Below are 23,266 nucleotides of genomic sequence, written 5' to 3'. Positions count from 1 at the left end.
TTTTAAAGTATACACTATGACAAATATATACATATATAAAAAAAGAAAAAAAGGAACAAATAGCATTCACAAATTGATAGCCAATGATGAAGCACCACAACATGCTTCCCGCGGTATAAAATATTACATGCGGTGGAGTGGTGGGGCTGAGGCGTCTTTTTGGAATTTATAATGACTCATTTAAACCCTATAACAGTCCAGACAACTCTATTCACTTCATTTAATTTAAACGAAGCAGTACATTTTCTATTAACTAAAATAGCGACACCAGCCTTTTTACCAACAGCAGGGGGGAAAAAACACTGCTTAACCCAGCCTCCTTCCAGTTTTTTTAGATTCTACATCCGACAAATGAGTCTCTTGGATATAACAAATATCCGCATTTTGTTGTTTTAAAAACAAAAAAATTTTTTTTTTCTCTTTATCGGATGGTTGAGACCATTAACATTTAATGAAAAAATCTTAAAATCCATTATAACATTTATATTTGAAACTTAAAATTATTATCCAAAAAGGCAATTTATAATTAGTGTTTAATAAATAATCATTTTCCTCAAAATTAAAATCCAAAATATAATCCCACTTCCCCAACAAACCCACTTCCCCCCATACCATCTTCCCTCCCCTTCCCTTCCCTCCCAATTTAATAGTGAAAGCTTGGAAACGTAAATTTGAGATCCAGCACAAGAAACTCTTTACAAGCTATCTTAACATATTTATTTAGCTAAATTTAATAAGCTAACCATTTTTAACCATTTTAACTTTGATTCCTAAGAAATCTAAACGAATTTAATATTCAATCCCCTCATTAAAAATAAACAATTAATATTAATCAACTCATCAATGAAGTTAATATATAAATAAATATCATTTTCAGAAAAATAAAATATCTTATATAATTTATTAAACCCCAGGAGAAGGATCCAAGATGGCTGCTTCAAGTCAGACGCGCTGAGCTGCTCGCATCGGACTTGCTTATAAATCAATAATTTCTTCATAATTGAACTCTGGAAAGGGTTTGTGTCTACTTACAATTATGCCCAAGAGAAGAGGACGGAGCGCTGCTGCTGTCTCGCGGCGTCCGGAGGTTCCCTCTCTGGGCAATAACGAGCGGCTTTTGAGGCGAGTGCAGGAGGTTTCTCGAGCGTCAGAAGGCAGCCCGCTGAGGACACAGGGAGGCGAACCCGTAGCTGTTCCTCCAGGGTTTGGAAGCCCCGATGTAAGGGAGCCGCCCCCACGCCCTCAGGTTACCAGTTCTCCCAGGGGTGGGGAAACCCCGGAGTTGGAGGTGTTCTCTCCCTCAGAGGCAAGTGTCAATCCGGGAGAAGGTTTGGAGGTTGGGGCTCATGCTCAAGGAGCCCTAACAAATATACCCGAGGAGAATCCAGCTTTACAAGGGGGTGAAATCCAAGAGACAGGCCATGAAGACTTTCTACAGAATGGTGAGCACTCTACTATTTTACAAGCTTCAATTTCTTTGGTAAAACCTGAAGTTGTAACCTTAGATTCATTATGGGACCTAATCGCTGGCTTTGTAAAGCTCACTACACCTAAATTTCAATACTTGAAAGGAAAAATTACAGAACATACAAAAAAACTTAAAGACTTAAGAAAAGAACTGTCTGACTCAGATAAAACCATTCAGAAAATTGAAAAGGAAATAATTACATCAAAACAACTTCAAGAGACTTTAATTAAAGACAACACCAACTTGAGAAGGAAAGTTGAAATGCTTGAGAATAATTCTCGTAGTAATAACTTAAGGCTAATTAACTTTCCTAAATTAGAAATGGTAAACCCGAGAGAAATGCTTAAGAGATATTTGATGGAAACTTGGAGAGAGCTCAAGTTCCGAAGAAGGGAGGTAAGGTTGTTCCAGAGCTCAGTGATTTTGAAGTGGAGGGAGGTCCCCAGCTTTCCTGTGTGGGAAATGCCTTTTAGCAAGGGGAAGGATAGTTTTAATTTGTGGGAGGATCTGGTGGTATTAGGGTTTAAAAAATTCCAAGAAAGAGGGATAAAGGGAGGGAGGATACCATATAGGATTTTGAAAGCTAAACAGGCGCATTTATAGTGGACCCTGGCGATTATCGGAAGCCAGTAGAGCTTGGCCAGGAGCGGGGAGACATGGTCAAATTTACTTTTTGCAAAGATGAGCTTGGCCGCGGCATTCTGAATCCGTTGGAGTCTGTGGAGGTTTTTCTTAGTTAGGCTTAAGTAGATAGAGTTGCAATAGTCCAATCTGGAGAGGATGATAGATTGGACAAGGAGGGTAAAATGTTTTTGATGGGAGCAGGATCTAACTTTCCTCAGCATGTGAAGGATGAAAAAGTATTTTTTTACCAAGAGTTGGAGGTGGTTTAGGTCCTTACACTTCCAAATTGTAATACACTATGGGGCTCATAACTGAAACATAAACATATCTAAAAATCTGCCCAAGTCGGCACTTGGACGACTTAAAAGACAGGTCATCCAAGTGCTGATAATCAAACCTATTTTTTTAACGTATCCAGGGACTTTTTAGGCCTCTGAATACCGCTGTGCGCCCAGAGCTAAAAGGGGCATATGTGGAGGATGGTTAAGGCAGGATTTGGGTGGGATGTGACCAACCTAGACTTAGTCATCCTGAAGGGATAATCAAAGGTTTTATAAGACTTCCTGGATGGAACTTATACGCTGTGACTTAGACAATGTAAAAACAGGTATAAGTGCCCAAAAGTTATCCAAATTGACCAGATAACCACTGCAGAGACCAGGTATAGATCCACACACACTCCCCCAGTGTTCACTGACCCCCTCACACCCTTGCAAAGATCGGAATAAAAACATACATACCTATCTCCAGAACATCAGCACCTAGTATAGGAAAGCCTAGTAGAGCTGCAGAGAAGTGTCTTAAATAGCCTGGGGTGTGAGCTAGTGAACCATAGAAAGGAGGACCCAAACCCACAAGTCACTCTGACCACTACATTTATGGTAGAACATCTGCACCCACCAAACCCCCCCCAAACCTACTGTACTGTCATATAGGTGCCACCTGCAGCTATTTGGGTTGTAGATGTTAAGGAAAGTGAGATCCTGCTTCCATCAACAACACTTTGCTGTCCTCGTACAATTCATCATGCTTTCCAGACTGGATTACTGTAATTCCATCTACTTAAGCCTAACAAAGAAAAGCCTTCATAGAATTCAATGGATTCAGAACACTGCGGCTAAACTAATCTTCGCAAAAAGCAAATTTGACCACGTCTCCCCGCTTATGTCTAAGCTTCACTGGCTCCTAGTAATCCTGCCTAACCTTCAAATCTCTACACAGCATCCTTCCTCCCCTTTTTCCACTATCCTGGAACTCCTCAAATCCCATCACCACCAGATCCACTCAAAAATTCAAACTATCCTTCCCCTCTTTAAAAAGCATATCCCATTCAGGAAAATTAGGGACATCCATCGTCTTCAGGATCACCGAACTGTGGAACAGCTTTACTGTCCCACTTCGGAGTCTAGCCTCCCTCCAACTCTTCCGAAAACATTTGAAAACTTGGCTTTACTCTAAAATATAATTGACCTCTCCCTATTCGATATACTAAGTCTCTCTAAACTTTCTCTTTACTAAGTCCTTCTACTTTCATTGGAGTTCCTTCTATATCAATTCCTGTAAACCATGTCGAGCTCTACTTCTGTGGAGATAAGAACATAAGAACATAAGCAATGCCTCCGCTGGGTCAGACCTGAGGTCCATCATGCCCAGCAGTCCGCTCACGCGGCAGCCCATGATGCGGTATACAAACTTAAGGTTTAGTTTAGTTTAGTATAGTGGGTTTTGACCAGGACCTATATGGGAGTTCTGGTGAGGGCACCCACTCAAACTCAGGGGCGGAAAATTTCATGGCGACACCAGAAAGTATTTCTTCACAGAGAGAGTGGTTGATCATTGGAACAAGCTTCCAGTGCAGGTGATCGAGGCAGACAGCGTGCCAGACTTTAAGAATAAATGGGATACCCATGTGGGATCCCTACGAGGGTCAAGATAAGGAAATTGGGTCATTAGGGCATAGACATAGGGTGGGTAAGCAAAGTGGGCAGACTTGATGGGCTGTAGCCCTTTTCTGCCGTCATCTTCTATGTTTCTGTGTTTCTATGTTTGTATGACACCCTTTTTGTGAAGTTCACAGTAGTGCCCTGTAAGGTGCCTCACTGCTCTGTTGCCATGTCTGGGTGGCCAGTCCATCACAATGCTGGCCCCTCCCATGTCCAAAAGGTCTTGTTTTGAATGTTTGGGACTTGGACGAATTTGTGATCGAAAATGTGGTATATAGATAGACGTAGTGGATGTCTGGACAATCAAACACCTGGACCTCTAGATAGACAATTTCCCCCCCACAACAAAACTTTAGACATACTTTTGGAGAATGGACATTTTCCCGCTGCCGACTTTGGGTGACTAGCGCCCTACATCCAAATCAGACTTAGACGTATGTTTTGCTTATACCCCTCCACATCTGTTTCTCATTCCTTATGTTGCCCCTACCCTCTTTATCTCTTCATCCCTTAGAACAGTGGTTCCCAAACCCTGTCCTGGGGGACCCCCAGCCAGTCGGGTTTTCAAAATATCCCTAATGAATATGCATGAGAGAGATTTGCATATAACGGAAGCGACAGGTAAGCAAATCTTTCTCATGCATATTCATTAGGGATATCTTGAAAACCCGACTGGCTGGGGGTCCCCCAGGACAGGGTTTGGGAACCACTGTCTTAGAATATCCCCCTTTATGAAAAACATACATTGATCTACCCTGTGTACTGTGTGTCTGTCATAATTAGATCATAAGCTCTTTTGAGAAGGGACTGTTATCTTGTGAGTTTATTTATTTAAAACTTTTTATACTGTTTACAAAAATATTAAACGATTTACATCAAATGTACAGCGCTGCATGAATCTGGCTACAGAAATAATAAATAGTAGTAATAGTAGCATGAGAACGAGGGAGAGGAGGAAGTTAAAGGTAATTTGTCATCATAACAAGTGGCGTAGTGAGAGGAGGGGCGCACTGCCCCAGGTGCCATCTCGATGGGGGCGCTGGCACCTCTCCACCCCACCATACCACGCCATGCTTGCACCATCCCTTCCTCTCAACCTTTACCTCTGTAGATTTTCACCAGCCTGTAGATTTTCTCCTGCCTGTTGCTCGTGCCAGCCTGGTTCCTCTCTGAATCACTTCCGGATCGCGGGGTCAGAAGGAAACCCAGCGCTAGCATGAGAAGCATACTGGATAAGCCACTCATGCTGATGAAGATTTAGAAAGGTACATAGGGGGCAGGGAGATTGTGAGTGGGGAGGGCGGGAAGGAGCGGGAGAAAGAGGAGGACGTGGGGGGACTCCAGGCACATCCTACCCTTGCTACGCCACTGATCATAATTCTTCTAAAGACCATGTATGTTTCCACACAGTATCAGAGGAGGCAAGTGAGAGGGTGGGGAAAAGGAAGGGAAGGTTTTGGGTGGGGGGGTTAAAATAATAAAGACGTGTTTTGTTGTGTTGTATAAAGTGTATAAAGCTAATGGGGCTTGAAATTATTTGAAAGATTAGTGTCAGTGTGTGTATAATTCAGCATTTGGGGGGTCAACCCCCCCCCAAAAAAAAATTTTTTCTATGCCTCCCCCAAGCTCAGCCCCTTTTTATCATCCCTGTTTGTAAATTAGAGGCTCAGGTTTCCTGGGATCAGGGTGAGTACAGAATTACACTGGGCTGAAAAACAAATTCCTGTTCTCTTCTCCCGCCCCTTCTATGTATTTTTTGGCAGGGATTGATTCACATAGTTGCCATCTAGAGGATCTTCAGTGCAGGCCTTATATAACGATGGAGAATTGGGAAGGCAGAGATCACACATTCCGTGGGACGAGAACAGTATGAGTAGGGCTCGGAGGTCTGAGGTTGAGTACTGCAGAATGGAATGATTCATCGCGGCCATTTCAGCGTGGCTGCAATGAAACATCCCATGATGAACTGGCCGCTATGAATCATCCCATTCCAGTAGGATACCCTAGATCCATTTCCAGCTCAATCTGTTCTTTGGTGTTCTATTACTTAACACTCTACATTACTAAACCGGGTCTCCGGGTTCCATTTTCTATGCCTGTGCCAGTTTTTAAAATGTATGGAGCACAATGGCAGGATCAGATGTTTAAAGCAAAAAGTATTTTTTAAAATCCTATCATTAGTGATGTCATAATGATCAGAAAAGGAAATCAAACAGTGCGTTTTGCTTATTCTTGTATATCCTCTCACCTGGGTAATTCTCCAAGGGGATCTTGGAGAGATGGTAAGCTTGCATAGCAACATTCCACTCTATGTCGATTCCACAGTGAGAAAGGATGACAGCTCCACGACGCACCAGACGAGAAGGAACCTCAAATGAAGATATAAGGTTGTCTGGGAGTTCTGGTTTGACAAGGGATGGATAAGGTTGCAGCAGATCTGTAGGATAAAACCAGAAGATTTTGGAAGTGGGAACCACTGATAGGAAGTAATGGATGGCAGGAACGAAGGCAGGCAGAAACCATGAGAATAAACTGTGATTGATAACTGTCCAAAAGATATAAGAGAAACAGGGAGAGACTTAGGCATGGGCTAACAAGGGGCATTTGAAAGCTTGATGGGGAAGGTGGGTGAAAGTTGAACTGAGAGCTGAAGAGAGGCTTTTAGAGGCTGACTGAGGGTATGGGTAGGTTCCATTGCAGGTCTAAATGGGGGCTGGATGGGGTCTAAATGGGGAGGGGGATGGGGTCAAATTAAGATTTATGAAGCCTATGGAAATTGGTGAACGCCTGCAAGTAAGGCAATTTGAAGTCCACTTGATTGCTGAAATTAAAAAAAAAAGCTGCCAGGAGAATGAAGAACAAAAGGATGGAAATAAGTACGTGTCTGGCTTGGGAGATGACAGGGGAGTAGTAAGTGTTTGTCCAGGGCTGGACTGTTTGTGTGAGGAGAATGACCAGTTCTGCTTAGACAATTCCTGAGATGCTGACATGGACCAGGACATTTCATTAGAGAAAAAAGCTGACCTATGTCAAAGAATCACAGTGAGATCAAAGGTTCATCTTAGTTAAACAGTTATAATGATGCAAAAATCTTACCTTGGCTAGAGGACTCTGATGAGACCTGTTGATCTTGCTTGGATGACATCAGCGTGGAAAGTGGTCCACTTTGCTTGTCCAGTTGTTGCCTAGATAGCTGTGGTGAGGACAACACTTCACCTTGACTGGCTAGTTGCAATAGGTCGAGAAGTTGATCTTGACTTGGTTGTTGCATTTGGGAAAATGGTTCATTTGGTCTAGTCAATTGCTGTGAGGTGAGAGGCTGAATTTGAGAAGACATTGAGGAAATAAGAGGCTGACGTGCCTTAGGTAACTGAAGTGAGGCAAGAGGCTGACGTTGTTCAGCTGGCTGCAGTGAAGTGTGAAGTTGATGTTTGCTAGACAGTGTCAGCAAGAGAAGTGGACGACGTTCACTATATGGCTGCAGTGTGGTGGTAAGCTGATGTTGGCTAGACAGTGTCAGCAAGTCAAGAGGCTGATGTTGGTTAGATGGCTGCAGTGAGGCAGGAAGCTGACTTTGTCTAGGTGGTGACAGGGCAATGAGAGGCTGATTTTGGCTAAGTGGTGTCAAGGAGACAAGAGGCTGATGTTGGATAGCTGGTGTCAGGGAGACAGGAGGCTGACGTTGGCTAGATGGCTGCAGGGAGGTGATAGACTGACGTTGGATAGAAAGCTTCAGGGAGGGGATAGGCTGAGGCTCAACAGATGGCATCACGGAAGCAGGAAGTTGACCTTTGCTGGATGGCTGCAGAGAGGTGAGAGGTTGAAGTTGGCTAGATTGCTTGAGAGCGGTAAGAGACTGACCTTTGCTGGATGGTTGCTGTAAAGTGAAAGATTGATCTTTAGTAGGTGTTTCCTTTGAGGCAGGAGATTGATTTATGCTTGACAGCTGTGTTGAAGCAACAGGCTTATATTGGTAAGATGGTTGTACTGAAGAAGGAAGCAGGTCTTTGCTGAACAGGTGTGTTGAAGCAAGCGGCTCATGTTGTTTGGATGGTTCCACTGAGGCAAGGGGCTGATCTTTGCTGGACACTTGTGTTGAGGCAAAAGGTACATGTTGGTTAGATGGTTCCACTGAGGTAAGAGGCTGATCTTTGCTGGACAATTGTGTTGAGGCAAGAGGCCCATGTTGGTTAGATGGTTCCACCGAGGCAACAGGTTGATCTTTGCTAGACAGTACCACCGAGGCAAGAGGCTGATCTTTGATAGACGGTTCCACTGAGGCAAGAGGCTGATTTTTGCTAGACAGATCCACTGAGGCAAAAGGCTGATTTTTGCTAGACGGTTCCACCGAGGTAAGAGGCTGATTTTTGCTAGATGGTTCCACTGAGGCAAGAGGCTGATTTTTGCTAGACGGTTCCACTGAGGCAAGAGGCTGATTTTTGCTAGACGGTTCCACTGAGGCAAGAGGCTGATCTTTGCTAGATGGTTCCACTGAGGCAAGAGGCTGATTTTTGCTAGATGGTTCCACTGAGGCAAGAGGCTGATTTTTGCTAGACGGTTCCACTGAGGCAAGAGGCTGATCTTTGCTAGACGGTTCCAATGAGGCAAGAGGCTGATCTTTGCTAGACGGTTCCACTGAGGCAAGAGGCTGATCTTTGCTAGATGGTTCCACTGAGGCAAGAGGCTGATCTTTGCTAGGTAGTTCCATTGAGGCAAGAGGCTGATCTTTGCTAGATGGTTCCGCTGAGGCAAGAGGCTGATCTTTGCTAGACGGTTCCGCTGAGGCAAGAGGCAGATCTTTGCTAGACAGTTCCACTGAGGCAAGAGGCAGATCTTTGCTAGACAGTTCCACTGAGGCAAGAGGCTGATCTTTGCTAGACGGTTCCACTGAGGCAAGAGGCTGATCTTTGCTAGACGGTTCCACTGAGGCAAGAGGCTGATCTTTGCTAGACGGTTCCACTGAGGCAAGAGGCTGGTCGTTGCTAGACGGTTCCACTGAGGCAAGAGGCAGATCTTTGCTAGACGGTTCCACTGAGGCAAGAGGCTGATCTTTGCTAGACGGTTCCACTGAGGCAAGAGGCAGATCTTTGCTAGACAGTTCCACTGAGGCAAGAGGCTGGTCGTTGCTAGACAGTTCCACTGAGGCAAGAGGCTGATCTTTGCTGGACAGTTGTGTCGAGGCAAGAGGCACATGTTGGTTAGATGGCACCACTGAGGCAAGCGGTTGATCTTTGCTAAGTGGTTCCACTGAGGCAAGAGGCTTATCTTTGCTAGACAGTTCCACTGAGGCAAGAGGCTGATCTTTCCTAGATGGTTCCGTTGAAGCAAGAGGCTGATCTTTGCTAGACAGTTCCACTGAGGCAAGAGGCTGATCTTTGCTAGACGGTTCCACTGAGGCAAGAGGCTGATCTTTGCTAGACGGTTCCACTGAGGCAAGAGGCTGATCTTTGCTAGACGGTTCCACTGAGGCAAGAGGCTGATCTTTGCTAGACGGTTCCACTGAGGCAAGAGACAGATTTTTCCTAGACAGTTCTACTGAGGCAAGAGGCTGATCTTTCCTTGACAGTTCCACTGAAGCAAGAGGCTGATCTTTCCTAGACGGTTCCACCGAGGCAATAGGCTGATCTTTCCTAGATAGTTCCACTGAGGTAAGAGGCTGATCTTTGCTAGACGGTTCCACTGAGGCAAGAGGCTGATCTTTGCTAGACAGTTCCACTGAGGCAAGAGGCTGATATTTCCTAGGTAGTTCCACTGAGGCAAGAGGCTGATATTTCCTAGGTAGTTCCACTGAGGCAAGAGGCTGATCTTTGCTAGACAGTTCCACTGAAGCAAGAGGCTGATATTTCCTAGATGGTTCCACTGAGGCAAAAGGTTGATCTTTGCTACGTGGTTCCACTGAGGAAAGAGGTTGATCTTTGCTAGACAGTTCCATTGAGGCAAGAGGCTGATCTTTTCTAGACAGTTCCACTGAAGCAAGAAGTTGATCTGTGCTGGACAGTTCCAATGAAGCAATGGATGGTTCCACTGAATCAAGAGGCTCATGTTTGCTGGAGGGTTCCACAGAGGCACGAGGCTGATGTTGATTAGATGGCTCTACTGAACCAAGAGGCTGACCTTTGATGGACAGTTGCATTGAGGCCTTAGGCTCATCTTGGTTAGATGATTCCACTGAGGCAAGATACTGATCTTTGCTGGGCAGTTGCATTGAGGTAAGAGGCTGATTTTGGTTAGATGGTTCCACTGAGGCAAGAGGCTCACGTTGATCAGATGGTTCTAAGGTAAAAAGCTGATGTTTTCTGGACAGTTCTGTTGAGGGAAGAAACTGATGTCGGTTAAATTTTTCCTCTGAGGCAAAAGGCTGATTGTTGCTTAATGGCTGCACTGAAGCAAGAGGCTTATGTTGATCAGACAAATGCCGTGAAAGGGGAGGCATATCTTGGCTTGAATTTTTGTGTAATATTGTTGGTGGATCTTTCACAGCCAGTGGAAAACCATGTAAAGGCGGACCTTGGCCTGCTGGTGGAAATAAAAGAAGGGTCTGACCTGGACCAGTTGTTGGCAATACAACCAAAGATTTTTCTGTTTTTGGTGACTTTGCTGAGGCACGAGGGTGGCCATGGTTAGCTGGATGATTTAAGAAAAAATGATGCCTTCTGCCAAATGAATGGTGTGACCTTTCATGACCATGTGGCCACATTGAGGAGGACATACGATGTGGCCTTGGTGAGTGATGAGAGACTTCATGGCGAAGTTGATTATTATAGTGTTTTCTTGGAGCTATCATTGCACCTTGTAATGCTGAGCGCCTTTCTCGAGCAGCAGAATGGGAAGATAGAAAGCTTAGACCCCAGCTAACAAACTTTAGAACTGGTGGAATAGCATCTGGATCCATGTTGTCTTTACAACATCTCTCCTGGCCTGGTGTGCTGCTATCTACAAAGGTCAGAAAAACATTGTTAAAGATGACAGATTTCACTTTCTAAAACTGGCCTGCAAAGTCAGGGAGAGAGACAGTTATTCCTCCAGGATTGCCATAATCAGCTGCATAGCCTTTAGCTATAAAACTGTTTCTTCTTTAGCCATCCCATTCCATGGTTTAACTCTCAGTGTCAGAGTCCTGCCTTCCCTATAAACCCAATTATTTCACTCTCTCTTCAATAGATAAAATGTTCTAGAACAAAAAGATATGATATCAGGTTCCAAAGAGTGAGACTCAGAGGTAGCATTAGAAATATTTCTTCATGGGGCCAGCATCAGTGACAAATGCTGTTCACATGCATGTGGAATATCCCCAATTTCATATCCTTGGCTTGGCGAGGCTGGGAATGTTGGGAAAGCAGCAATTATAGTCTGTGGGGAAGGAATCATGATCTTTGCTTAAAGATGACAACTAGTGACTGGTTTTAGGACATATGACTGCAGAGTTCTGGAAGGAGTTCTAGTGTATGGCTCTCTGGCCAAGGACTGCCACTGAAAAGATCAAACTAGGTACATTGTGGAAGCAGAGGAGATATAAAATATGAGACAATCCCCAGATTAGTGTCAAATGAAAACCCATAGTGCCAGGTTCCAGCCTGGATCCAACTGAGCTGTGGCCCTTAAATGAGCAGGAAACTATTGGCTCACAAAAAGAGAAAATATTTATTCATGGAATAGTTTCCAAGTCAAAATGAAAGAAACAAGGACAATCACAGAATTCAGGAAAGCATGAGATAACCAAAGAGAATCTTTCATTGGGTGAAGCAAGAAGTAATGCCAGTATAGAGTTTGTAGTACTATAATAATAAGGAAAAATGGGAAGACTTATGTGCTGTGATATTCTATGGTACCTTTTATAGCTTGTTCTAAATATTTCTAATCATAATTCTTTTTGCACAATATGACTAACTGCTTGCTTCCCTAAAAAGTCACTAGCACCGCCCACCTCCCCTCATGTTCTCTCCCACAACACTGACATATCCATTTTCATGGGTCCTTAAAGATATAAAATAGACATCAACTTACAGCTTAAACACTGAAACATCAAGTTGATAGCAATAAGAAAATGGTATTTCATTCTTCTGTTAGGTGGATGCCAGCTGAAGTCTCAGGTGGACCAGTAATAAGGTCTGCCTGAAACCAGGAGAGATAAAGCTAGGAGTCAGAAGTATCCCAGCCCGTGACGTCACAGCATGGATTGTGCCATCACACAGTGAGAGATGACATCATGCATTCTGCAAGTGTCATAGAAAGCAGGCCCTATACATGTATTGGGAGACACGGGATTTCCTTTCACTGCCAGTGCTAGAAGCCTGTCAAGCCAAGAGTTCTCATTTTGAGGGGTTTGGGGTGGGGTGGAGTTGACACCTAGTGAGCCACCAGTGAGTATGACCTCAAAGATCTGAGCTTCTTTCCACCACAATAGTTTTTCAAGATTTTATTCATTCAACACAATGCTAGATAAACAAGTGAAAATACCTTTGCTGGAGATCCTTTCCTTTAAATGTTTAATACCGTCCTAGAACATTCAAAAGGCAACAGTAAAGCCTAATAATATCCCCTTAATCAAAACCTTGAGTGGATGACATTTCTGAAAAGGCAAGGAATAAGTGAAAGAAGTCCTTCATTCTGATCTGCAAAAGCAATAGCCACTATTCTTATCTTTTTATACTTTTGAAATTTTCAGGCTGTCTGAGCTTTAAGAAAAATGTCAACCTTCAATTTAAATACAACCAAAGTTAAATAAATACCGCCGACACACCGTGGGTTTGCAAGGAGATTGTCCTAGGTGAGGAGAAAGGGCTGTTGCATGAGCAGAGAAGGCCTGATCAGATAAACTCTCAGGTCTTGCTGTTAACAGTGACTGAAATGTGAAAGCCAGGAAGTCCCTAACCAAAGAAGTAGGAACGCAGAGAGTGCCAAATAGGAACTTTGGAAAAAGAATATATGTTTTTGTTACATTCCTGATATACCACCTTTCTGTGGTACAACCAAAGAGACTTATAAATTACATACAGATACTTTGTCTCTAGTGGGTTCACAATCTAACTCTTTGTACCTGGGGCAATGGAAGATTAGATAACTTGCTCACAATCACAAGAATCTGGTTCCCCTGATTCCCAGCCTAATACACCTCAAAGAAAGTATTTTTGGACACCAAGCTCCCCATCTAAAGAATGGCACTGATTTTTTCTTAACAGTTAAAAAGAACATAATTTGAGGAGATCATTTTAAACAAATACCTTAATTAAAATACTATTACTATTAAGCTAACAGTAACAGTGTTGGGCAGATAAACAAAAGCAAGCTGCAAAACTTCTGTTCCAGAAGGCAGGTCAATCAAAAATTATCCTCCAGCAATTAATGATGGGGTTTGTAATCCAAGCAATTTACTTATTTTTAAAGTCTTTTACAAAGCTGCGATAGCGGTTTTAGCGCATGCAGAATTTTAGTGCGCGTTAAACCCGTGCTACGCGGCTAAAACTAACACCAGCTCAATGTAAAAGGAGCCCTAGGTGTCACCAGCAGGGGAAATTTCAGCAATGGGAAGTTCCAAAGTCCCTGAAGGAGTAAGTAACATGTGGAAAGACCTAGCAAAGCTTGAAGATTGGTCTGAAATTTGGCAGCTAAGATTTAATGCTAAGAAATGCAAGGACATGCATTTGGGCTGCAAAAATCCAAGGGAATGGTATAGTTTAGTGGGTGATGAACTTTTGTGCACGAAAGAGTAGGACTTGGTTGTGATAATATGTGATGATGTTAAGGTGACCAAACAGGTTGAAAAGGCAACATTGAAAGCTAGAAGGATGGTAGGGTGAATAGGGAGAGGAAAAAGGAGGTATTGATGCCCTATATAAGACTCTGGTGAGACCTCATTAAGAATATTTGGTACAATTCTTTTTTTTTTTTCTTTAAATATTTGTTTGAGAATGGCAAATGGCCCAGATGAGCATGTACAATCAGCAATGAAACAAGATCAATACAGGAGGAGCAAGAAAAACAATAAAAACAGCAAGCACATACAAGACACCACAATCGTGGGGCAGAGCAATGTCCAGCAAAAGAAAATAACAGACCCACCCATACCCACAAAGCCCTCAAGGAGTACAAAGCCAGACTAGACCATCGGCCAGAACATTTTATAATAGAAAGTCCCACCAACGCACAAGCAGTCAAACAACATACCAAACATCCCAAACCTCACAACAAGCACCCAGCATACATATAGCATCCAGAACAGCAGTCAGTCCATTCATACCGCCCCTACCAAGCTTGACTCCCCCTCCTCCCTCCCACCCCCCGGGATTCAGGTAGGGAGACTCAAAAAGGGCAACCTCAGGAAGAAACAGACATAGAGAGGTGCACAAAGAAAGGTTAAGAGGTGAGAAGATCCAACAGACCTTTCCACAGAGCAACATAGTGCCTCATGTCCTGCCGGGTAGAAGTTTCATAGGAGCAGATCTCAAAGTGTGCCATCTCTCTCAGCTTGGCCCACCATTGAGCGGCTGGGGGAGAGTCCTCAGAAGTCCAGGAGGTCAGAATCATTTTTTTCGCCACCAGAGTGGCATTATAAAGGAATCTACACTGAGGAGGAGAGAAACCCTGTTCCCGTAAGGAACCCTGAAAGCCCAAGAGGAGGGTGCCATAGTCCCACTCTATAGGTCTATGAAGAACAGCATCGAGAAGGCCCAGAAGCACTATCCAAATGGTGAGCTCAGTGCACTCAAGAAAAGAATGTAAATTCTGACCGAAATTCTGACCGAAATTCTGGGTCAGGGGTGAGTGCACACACTTTTGAGTCGGGAGTAGGGTCACATCATATTTATGGGTCACATTGTAATTCCGGGTCTAGGGGGAGTACACACTGTAGTTCTGGGTATATGGGGAGTATGCATTGTGGTTCTGAGCCTCAGGAAAGCACAAATAACACAAACAATGCTAAAGGTGTTCAAATAGCTCAAACAGGAATATCCCCACTGAGACATAACAAAAATATAACATGGAGGGCTATGTACGTCAACGCACACAGTTTAGGAAACAAGATCCTGGAATTGGAAACAGAAATAAGGAATGCCGACCTGGATGTGGTGGCGATATCCGAAACCTGGCTCACAGACTCCCACGGGTGGGACATGGTCATACCGGGTTACAACTTGCTTCGCCGGGACAGAGAGGGTAGGAAGGGAGGGGGTGTAGCATTATATACTAAAGATGACATTAAGGTCACGAGAATCTCAGATGTCCAGTATACTGGGGAATCCCTTTGGGTTAATTTGGCCAGAGGGAAGGACAAATGCTTGTATCTTGGCATAATTTACAGACTCCCAAGACAACAGGATGACCTGGATATGGAAATAATCGAAGATATAGAAAATATCACCTTGCATGGGGACACAGTATTGCTAGGTGACTTCAACATGCCTGATGTGGATTGGGTTACACTTACCTCTGCTTCCGGCAGCAGCAGGAGGCTATTAAACTCTATGAAAGGAGCAAGCCTCAGGCAACTGGTGTTGGAACCGACAAGGGATCAGGCAATACTGGACCTGATACTTACCAATGGAGAAAGTGTCACAGAGGTCTCGGTGGGCGACACATTGGCCTCCAGTGACCACAACATGGTATGGTTCAATATCAGGAAAGGTTTCACTAAATCTACTACACTAACCAAAGTCCTCAAATTCAAGGACACAAATTTCAAAGAAATGGGAGAATTCGTTCACCAGGCGCTACAAAGCCAAGAAGAAACCGATAACGTGGAAGACATGTGGTCGACTTTGAAAGCAACCATACAAGAAGCAACAAACCGCTATGTAAAATCAGTAAGTAAACGGCGAAGGAACAATAAGCTACAGTGGTTTACTGCGGAGATCTCAGACCTGATCAAGGAGAAGAAAAAAGCATTCATCTCTTACAAACAATCAGGGAAGCAGGACTCTAGAGCAGACTACCTGGCCAAATCAAAAGCCGTCAATACAGCAGTCAGGGAGGCTAAATTCCTCATGGAGGAGTCTCTAGCAAAGAACATCCAGAAGGGAGATAAATCCTTCTTCAGGTATATCAGTGATAGAAGAAAAAACTCAGGCGGGATTGTACGTCTTAGGAAACCAGACGGAGACTATGTGGAAAAGGATTCGGAAAAAGCCCAACTATTAAATGAATACTTCTGCTCAGTCTTCACCCGAGAAGCGCCAGGGCTCGGCCCTCAGCTACAGACAAGGGTTGGCTCAGTTGACCCGTTTAGTAACTTTGAGTTTACGCCCAGCAGTGTCTACGGTGAGCTGTCAAAGCTCAAGGTTAACAAAGCAATGGGGCCGGACAACCTGCACCCCAGGGTGCTTAGGGAGCTGAGTGATGTCTTGGCGGAGCCACTGTCCGCGCTCTTCAACCTCTCCCTTAGTACAGGCAGCGTCCCGTTGGACTGGAGGACGGCTAACGTCATTCCACTCCACAAGAAAGGCTCAAAGATGGAGACAGCAAACTACAGACCAGTGAGTCTAACATCGATAGTGAGCAAACTAATGGAAACTCTAATCAAACACCAATTAGATAAGATCCTGGATGAGGAGAATCTATGGGATCCCCGACAACATGGATTTACTAAGGGGAGATCCTGCCAATCCAACCTGATCAGCTTCTTTGACTGGGTAACGGGGAAGCTGGATATTGGGGAGTCCCTGGACATCGTGTACCTGGACTTTAGCAAAGCATTCGATAGCATACCACACCGCAGGTTACTGAGCAAGATGAGTTCTATAGGATTAGGTAACACATTGACGAAATGGGTTGGGAGCTGGCTTGGAGGTAGGCTCCAAAGGGTGGTGGTGAACGGCACCCCCTCCGAAATGACGGAGGTGATTAGTGGAGTACCACAGTGCTCAGTCTTGGGCCCAATCCTATTCAACATCTTTATAAGAGACTTGGCAGAAGGGCTTCGAGGTAAAATAACATTATTCGCCGATGACGCCAAACTGAGTAATGTAGTGGGCAAATGCACAACAGACGAAGATTCAGTGCCCGACAACATGATGCACGACCTACTCCTACTGGAGCGATGGTCTAGGACATGGCAACTCAACTTCAATGCCAAAAAATGCAAAGTTATGCACCTGGGCAGCCAGAATCCATGCAAGTCTTATACCCTTAATGGCGAGATCCTAGCAAAAACGGTAGCAGAACGAGACTTGGGGGTAATCGTCAGTGAGGACATGAAGTCTGCCAATCAAGTGGAGCAGGCTTCGTCCAAGGCAAGACAAATCATGGGCTGCATACGAAGGGGTTTCGTCAGTCGTAAGGCGGAAGTCATTATGCCATTGTATAGATCCATGGTGAGGCCCCACCTGGAATACTGTGTGCAATTCTGGAGGCCGCATTATCGCAAGGATGTGCTGAGACTGGAGTCGGTGCAAAGAATGGCCACCCGGATGGTCTCGGGACTCAAGGATCTACCATACGAAAAACGGCTTGACAAATTACAGCTATACTCGCTCGAGGAGCGCAGAGAGAGGGGGGACATGATCGAGACGTTCAAGTATCTTACGGGCCGCATCGAGGCGGAGGAAGATATCTTCTTTTTCATGGGTCCCACGACAACAAGAGGGCATCTGTTGAAAATCAGGGGCGGGAAACTACGAGGTGACACCAGGAAATTCTTTTTCACTGAAAGAGTGGTTGATCGCTGGAATAGTCTTCCACTACAGGTGATTGAGGCCAGCAGCGTTCCTGATTTTAAGGCCAAATGGGATCGGCACATGGGATCTATTCACAGGGCAAAGGTAGGGGAGGGACATTAAGGTGGGCAGACTAGATGGGCCGTGGGCCCTTATCTGCCGTCTATTTCTATGTTTCTATGTAAATAGGTACCAGGCTTACATTTACACTTAATACAAAGATCACTAGTCCACAACCCAATCTGTACCCCCCTATGTATGGTGAGATAGGCTTGATGCAAGATTTTATACAGCATTTCCTGTTAATCAGCTAATTTTGAAAAAAGATAAAGGGTCCGAAAGCAGTCCAGAAACTGGGGATCAGGAATGCTCTGGCCCAAATACCCCTCCCAACTCTCCCGCAATTTACACATCCCTGAGACTTGGGTAGAGAGTCGCAAAGCACAATACTAGTGGGACAGCCGATTGAGCACAATTGGGATAGCCACAAAGATCTGGTCTAGGGGCCCAACATCCCAACCCCTCGCACAAGTCCGCTGGACCAACGCCCAGTAATGTCTAATCTGGAGGAAGGAGAACAGGTACATGTGAGGAAGGACCAATTTCGTCTGGACCTGCAGAAAGGAAGGAAAGGGGCTCCCCGATAAGGCCAATAATTGTGCCATACAGCGGCAGCCCCCACTGTGCCCACTCCCTAAACATCAACCGCCCCCATCCAGGTAGGAATCCCAAGTTACCCTCAAAGGTCATAAAGGGAGAAATCACTATCGGGAGGCCGTGCCAACGATGCCACCACTGCCAAGCCTTCCGAAAGGGCAGCAGAAAACCGGATTGTCCCCCGAGCAGGCCACAGAGTCCGGTTGGGAGTGGAGTAAATTGAAGAACTGAAACGGCTGACTCCAGCTCTCAGCCCATCCCTGAGGGAAGTATCACGCAGATCCTGTGCCCTCGTGAATCCAACGCATGAGGGCAGCAACATTATACAAGTGTATATCTGGGACATTCAACCCGCCAGCGCCCCTGACCAGCGGCAACTTAGCCATAGCTATGCAAGGGGCCTTAGACCGCCATATAAACTGGGAGATTAAGGAGGTAAAGTGGAGTACATCCTGGGGATGAAGCCAAAGCGGTATAGTTTGAAGGGGATAAAATAACTTAGGAAGCAAAACCATTTTTACTAAAGCCGCCTGTCCCAGTAAACCTAGAGGGAGGTCACAACCTCCCAATGGCATCAAGATGACAGAGGACATTCATGGAATAAAACGTGGCAGGGTTGGTACTCAAATAGATACCGGATTGGAGTGATTAAAGGCAGGATAGGAAGCATGGCATGCCACGGCTCCGCAGGGCCTCCAGCCAAAAGCAAGAGTTCAAACTTACTACAATTAACCTGCAGACCCGAGAGTGCCCCAAAATCCCGGACAATCACTAGCACTGCCTCCAAATGTATGGGAGCCTGATCCAAATAAAGTAAAATATCATCCGCAAACAAACTGATTTTGTATTCCAACCCCCCACCCAAATACTCCGAACACTAGGATCCTGTTGTATCTTAAGGGCCAAAGGCTCGATAGCCAAAAGAAACAGTAGTGGGGATAATGGGCATCCCTGTCTAGTGCCCCACTGCAGTTTGAATGCCATTGATGAGCAACCGAGCCCATGGACTAGTGTACAATGCTCTAATCCAGTCCAGAAAGTTGCCCGTAAAGCCAAAGCCCTCCAAAATCTGGAACAGGTAGTCCCAAGAAACACTGTCAAACGCTTTCTCCATATCTAAGCCCGCCACTGCGGAGTGTGTCCCCCTGCCCTTATGCTCGTGGATAGCCCCCAGCACCTTCCGCAAATTCATGGACGCATACGTCCAGGTACAAAGCCCATCTGATCCGGATGGATCAAGTCTGGCAAAAAACAATTAAGACGCCGCACCAACGTCATAGCCAACACTTTGACATCTTGATCCAGGAGGGAGATAGGTTAGAAAGAACCCACCAAATCGGGGTTCTTCCCCAGCTTGGGCAGCAGCACAACATGGGCCAGATTGTTGGGAAAGGGCCCTTCGCCGCTCCCTACCACATTACACATTCAGCTCAATGAGTTGGCCACTAAATCCCGTAGAATCCGGTAATATTCTGGACCTAAGCTGTCCAGTCCTGGTGCCTTGGCCAAAGTAAGGGAGCCAATCGTAGTGGAGATCTCGTTAGCTGTGATTGATGCATTTAGAGGTGAGGCCTGAGCCGCAGTCAACTGAGGTAACTCCAAATCAGCAAAGAAGCTAGTCATGGCACCAGCATCCAGAGGTCGGTGGCCATACAAAGCCTGGTAGTATTAGACAAATTGTGAAGCTATGTTGTGTTCCCCCACATGACGGACACCCCTGGAGTCCTTGATAGAAGTAATAATCTGTCATTTTTTATGCGGATGGATCAGGTTAGCCAGCAGCTTCCCTGTTTTGCTGCCCCAGCGATACAGCTGATACCTCTGGTAGTAGAGGGAGCGTTCTGTACGTTTGTTAAGGAGCTCCTCAAGCTGACTCCGAACCTCTCGCAGCTCCACCCAGTCTGCATCTGACAGGTATTAATATGGGATCTCCTAAGGTCGTGAAGCCGCCCAGACCACCGCAAAATCTCCCCCTCTCTTTGTTTCCTTTGTCCTGCGATGTAAGCAATAATGTGCCCACGGAGTACCAAAAAGTAACTGGGCATACCAAAAAGTGACTGGGTATACCAAAAAGATGTTAGTCCACCCAGCGCACTCTCAGGAAGGTGCGGAACTCCGGGTCCTGATACAAATAAGGGGGCAATTTCCAAGAGGATGTCCGACCCTTGAGAGCTATGCTCAATCGAAGTCCCACCGGTGCATGGTCAGAAATTGTGCTTTCATAAATCTTGGATCGAGTGGCCATGGAAAATAGGCGTTTATCCAAGAGTATATAATCCAGCCGAGCATACACCTTATGGGCATGAAAGTAAAAAGTAAAGTCAACATTATAAGGGTGCAAGGTACGCCATACATCCACCAAGTCCAAATGCTGAGCAAGAAAGCCTACTCCCCTATTGTCATGATCCCTAGTGCTCACCCGAGGCGGCTTACAATCCACCCCAGGATTCGCGGTGATATTGAGGTCCCCACCCAAAACCAATTGATAGTCATAATGCTGAGAGATATGGGCCAGAACAGAAGAAAAGAATTTATGACAGTAAACATTGGGAGCATACAAGTTACACAGCAATAACTTAAGGCCCCAGAGCTCACCCAGGACCATTACAAATCGGCCCTCCGTGTCTAGAATTTGTTTGTGGAGATGAAAAGGCAGACTCTTATGTAGGAGAATGGCCACCACCCCCTCTGTCGACCCACGAAGACTGAGGAGAACACCTCCCCTACCCAGCCACATTTGAGTTTGGCATGTTCCAGCTGAGAGAGATGTGTTTCTTGTAGGAAGACGATATCAGTGCCAAGTTTGCAAAGACTGGTCAGCACTCGAGTACACTTAACTGGTGACTTAATACCATCTACATTAAACGTAGTCACTTTGAGTTCAGCCATAGTCACCTATGTAGTCAGCCATACTCTCCCCAGAAAAGAGAGAAATCAAATAATGACATACCAATGCCATCTGTGTCAGGGCCTCCCTACTGGACCTTGTGGCTACACAAGAAAAGCAAACCAGCATCGTAAGGTCTCAGAATCCCCTCCACTTGCAGCTCCACCTCCCTGTAAAACTCCAAGCAGCCCCCAAACAACACTCTCACCGACAGACATACTAGCATCCACACAACCAGACAAGCTCACCTCCTGCCTCCCCCACCAACCCCCCTCCCCTCCCCATCCCGTGTTTCCTGCATACAATCCCAAATCCAATCCCGCTGCCTACCCAGAGGAGACCCCCGCCCCATCCCCCACCCCTGCTCCTTAGAAACCAACCCCAAGGTACAACCATACAAGCATAAGGAAGATCAGGCCAGATCAACTCAAAAACATGCCCCAGGCCGAAAGACAGCATCAGGAACCTGACAATATCAAGTGTCTCGGGCGCAGGAAAAGTCAGTAGAATAAGTGGCAGAGCAAGCCCAAGGCCCGCCAGTGATGCTGCCAAAAGACCGGGCACAGGAACCACCTGAGGTTGATGATTCAGGAACTGGCAACAAACCCAGTCACAGCCAGAAGGCATCCGAAAAAAACCCCAAGCAGGTTGCACAAATGTGGGACCCCAGGCCAAGATCCAAAAACCGGAACACTCCAAGGCTCGGGCGAGCCTCAAAGAGAACAGCAACCAAGGCACAAGTTGAAAATCAAGCTGGAAGGTTGCCCACATACATGCGTGCTTCCTCCACCGTGGCCAGTATCACCGAGGTGCCATTCCTCCAGATCCGCAGCTTAGCAGGGAAAACCAAGGCAAACTGGACACCCATCTTATGGAGCTCTGTGCAGAAGGGCGACATCAGTTTGCGTTGCGCCGCAACTCGCACCGAATAATCATTAAACAAGAGTACCTTCGCCCCATCGTACTCCAAGGCTCCCGATTTACGAAAGGCCTTAAGAAGCGCTTCCTTACCTCTCCAACTGCAATAACGCGCTATGGCCATGCGCACCCATTTACCATGTGCCACCTTAAGGCCGATGCGGTGGGCTCTCTCGCAGTCGAATTGCAGGCCAGAATCCAGCAGGCCCAGTTTATCCGGCAGCCAGGAGCTGAAGTTCCGATACAGATCTGCATCGGAAATGGTCTCAGGCAAGCCGACAAGCCGGAGGTTATTACTCCGGCTGCAATTTTTGTGTTCTTTAAGCTGGTCTTGCATTTTGGCACTTTGTTTTTGTAGAGCAGACACCTATGCCTCTAATGCAGAGCACATGTCTTCCTGGCCCGAGATGCGCTGCTCCACCTCGGCAGTCCTTCAGCTCTGCCCATCAAATTTCTCGTGGACCTCCTCCACTGCAGACTGGAGTTTGTTGAGGCGGTCCGCTAAGGCTGCAGTCACTGAGCGGGTAATTTCTTGAATCCAGTTGCCTGCAGAGATAGTGAATGAGGCAGACTCCGCCGCCATTTTGACTGCAGGTGAATGAGGCTTATCGCAGAGTGGTTTTGCGGCTTGTATTGGCATGCCAGAATGCGGTCCACTGCCCTCTTCAGCAACAACAAACCGGAACACTAGGCACAGCTCTCCCAGGAAGATTTGGGACTGGGTGCAGTAAATAGCAGAGATTAGAGTGGATTTTGGCAGAGTCAGTGCGGAGCTCTCCTCTCCTGCGTCTGTTCAGGCAGGCTGCATCATGTGACTATTGTGTAGAATTCTGGAGATCACATCTTAAAAAATGAGTCATAAGGAGAATGGGGATAGACTTAAAGATCTCAATATGTATACTTTAGAGGAAGGGCAGGAGAGGGGAGATATGATAGAGACGTTTACATACCTACATGGCATTATCCCAAGACAAGCAGGCAGCATATTCTCATGTATGGGTGACGTCACCGACGAAGCCCCGGTACGGACCACTTTAAAAGTGCATCGCCACTTTAAGATCTAAGAAAGTTCGCGATAGCCTGAACCGCGCATGCGTGAGTGCCTTCCTACCCAGCGCAG

At 45.7% G+C, this 23,266-nt stretch overlaps 1 protein-coding gene across 2 annotated transcripts in view; it reads right to left on the bottom strand.

Moving 5' to 3' along the window:
• LOC117349026 (protein clarinet-like) overlaps positions 1–23,266 on the bottom strand; it is a 404,996-nt gene that overhangs the window by 318,121 nt on the left and 63,609 nt on the right. For both annotated transcript variants that reach the window (XM_033921891.1, XM_033921900.1), the window contains exons 2-3: positions 7,132–10,968; positions 6,284–6,472 (exon numbers count right to left, since the gene is read on the bottom strand). In XM_033921891.1, the coding sequence (XP_033777782.1) occupies positions 6,284–6,472; positions 7,132–10,968 (4,026 nt within the window). The remainder of the gene's footprint in view (positions 1–6,283; positions 6,473–7,131; positions 10,969–23,266) is intronic.

This window comes from Geotrypetes seraphini, chromosome 1, assembly GCF_902459505.1.
Source record: "Geotrypetes seraphini chromosome 1, aGeoSer1.1, whole genome shotgun sequence".
Taxonomy (NCBI): domain Eukaryota; kingdom Metazoa; phylum Chordata; class Amphibia; order Gymnophiona; family Dermophiidae; genus Geotrypetes; species Geotrypetes seraphini.
Note: the sequence above shows the minus strand (reverse complement) of the source record. Positions and strands in the feature narration are given on the sequence as shown.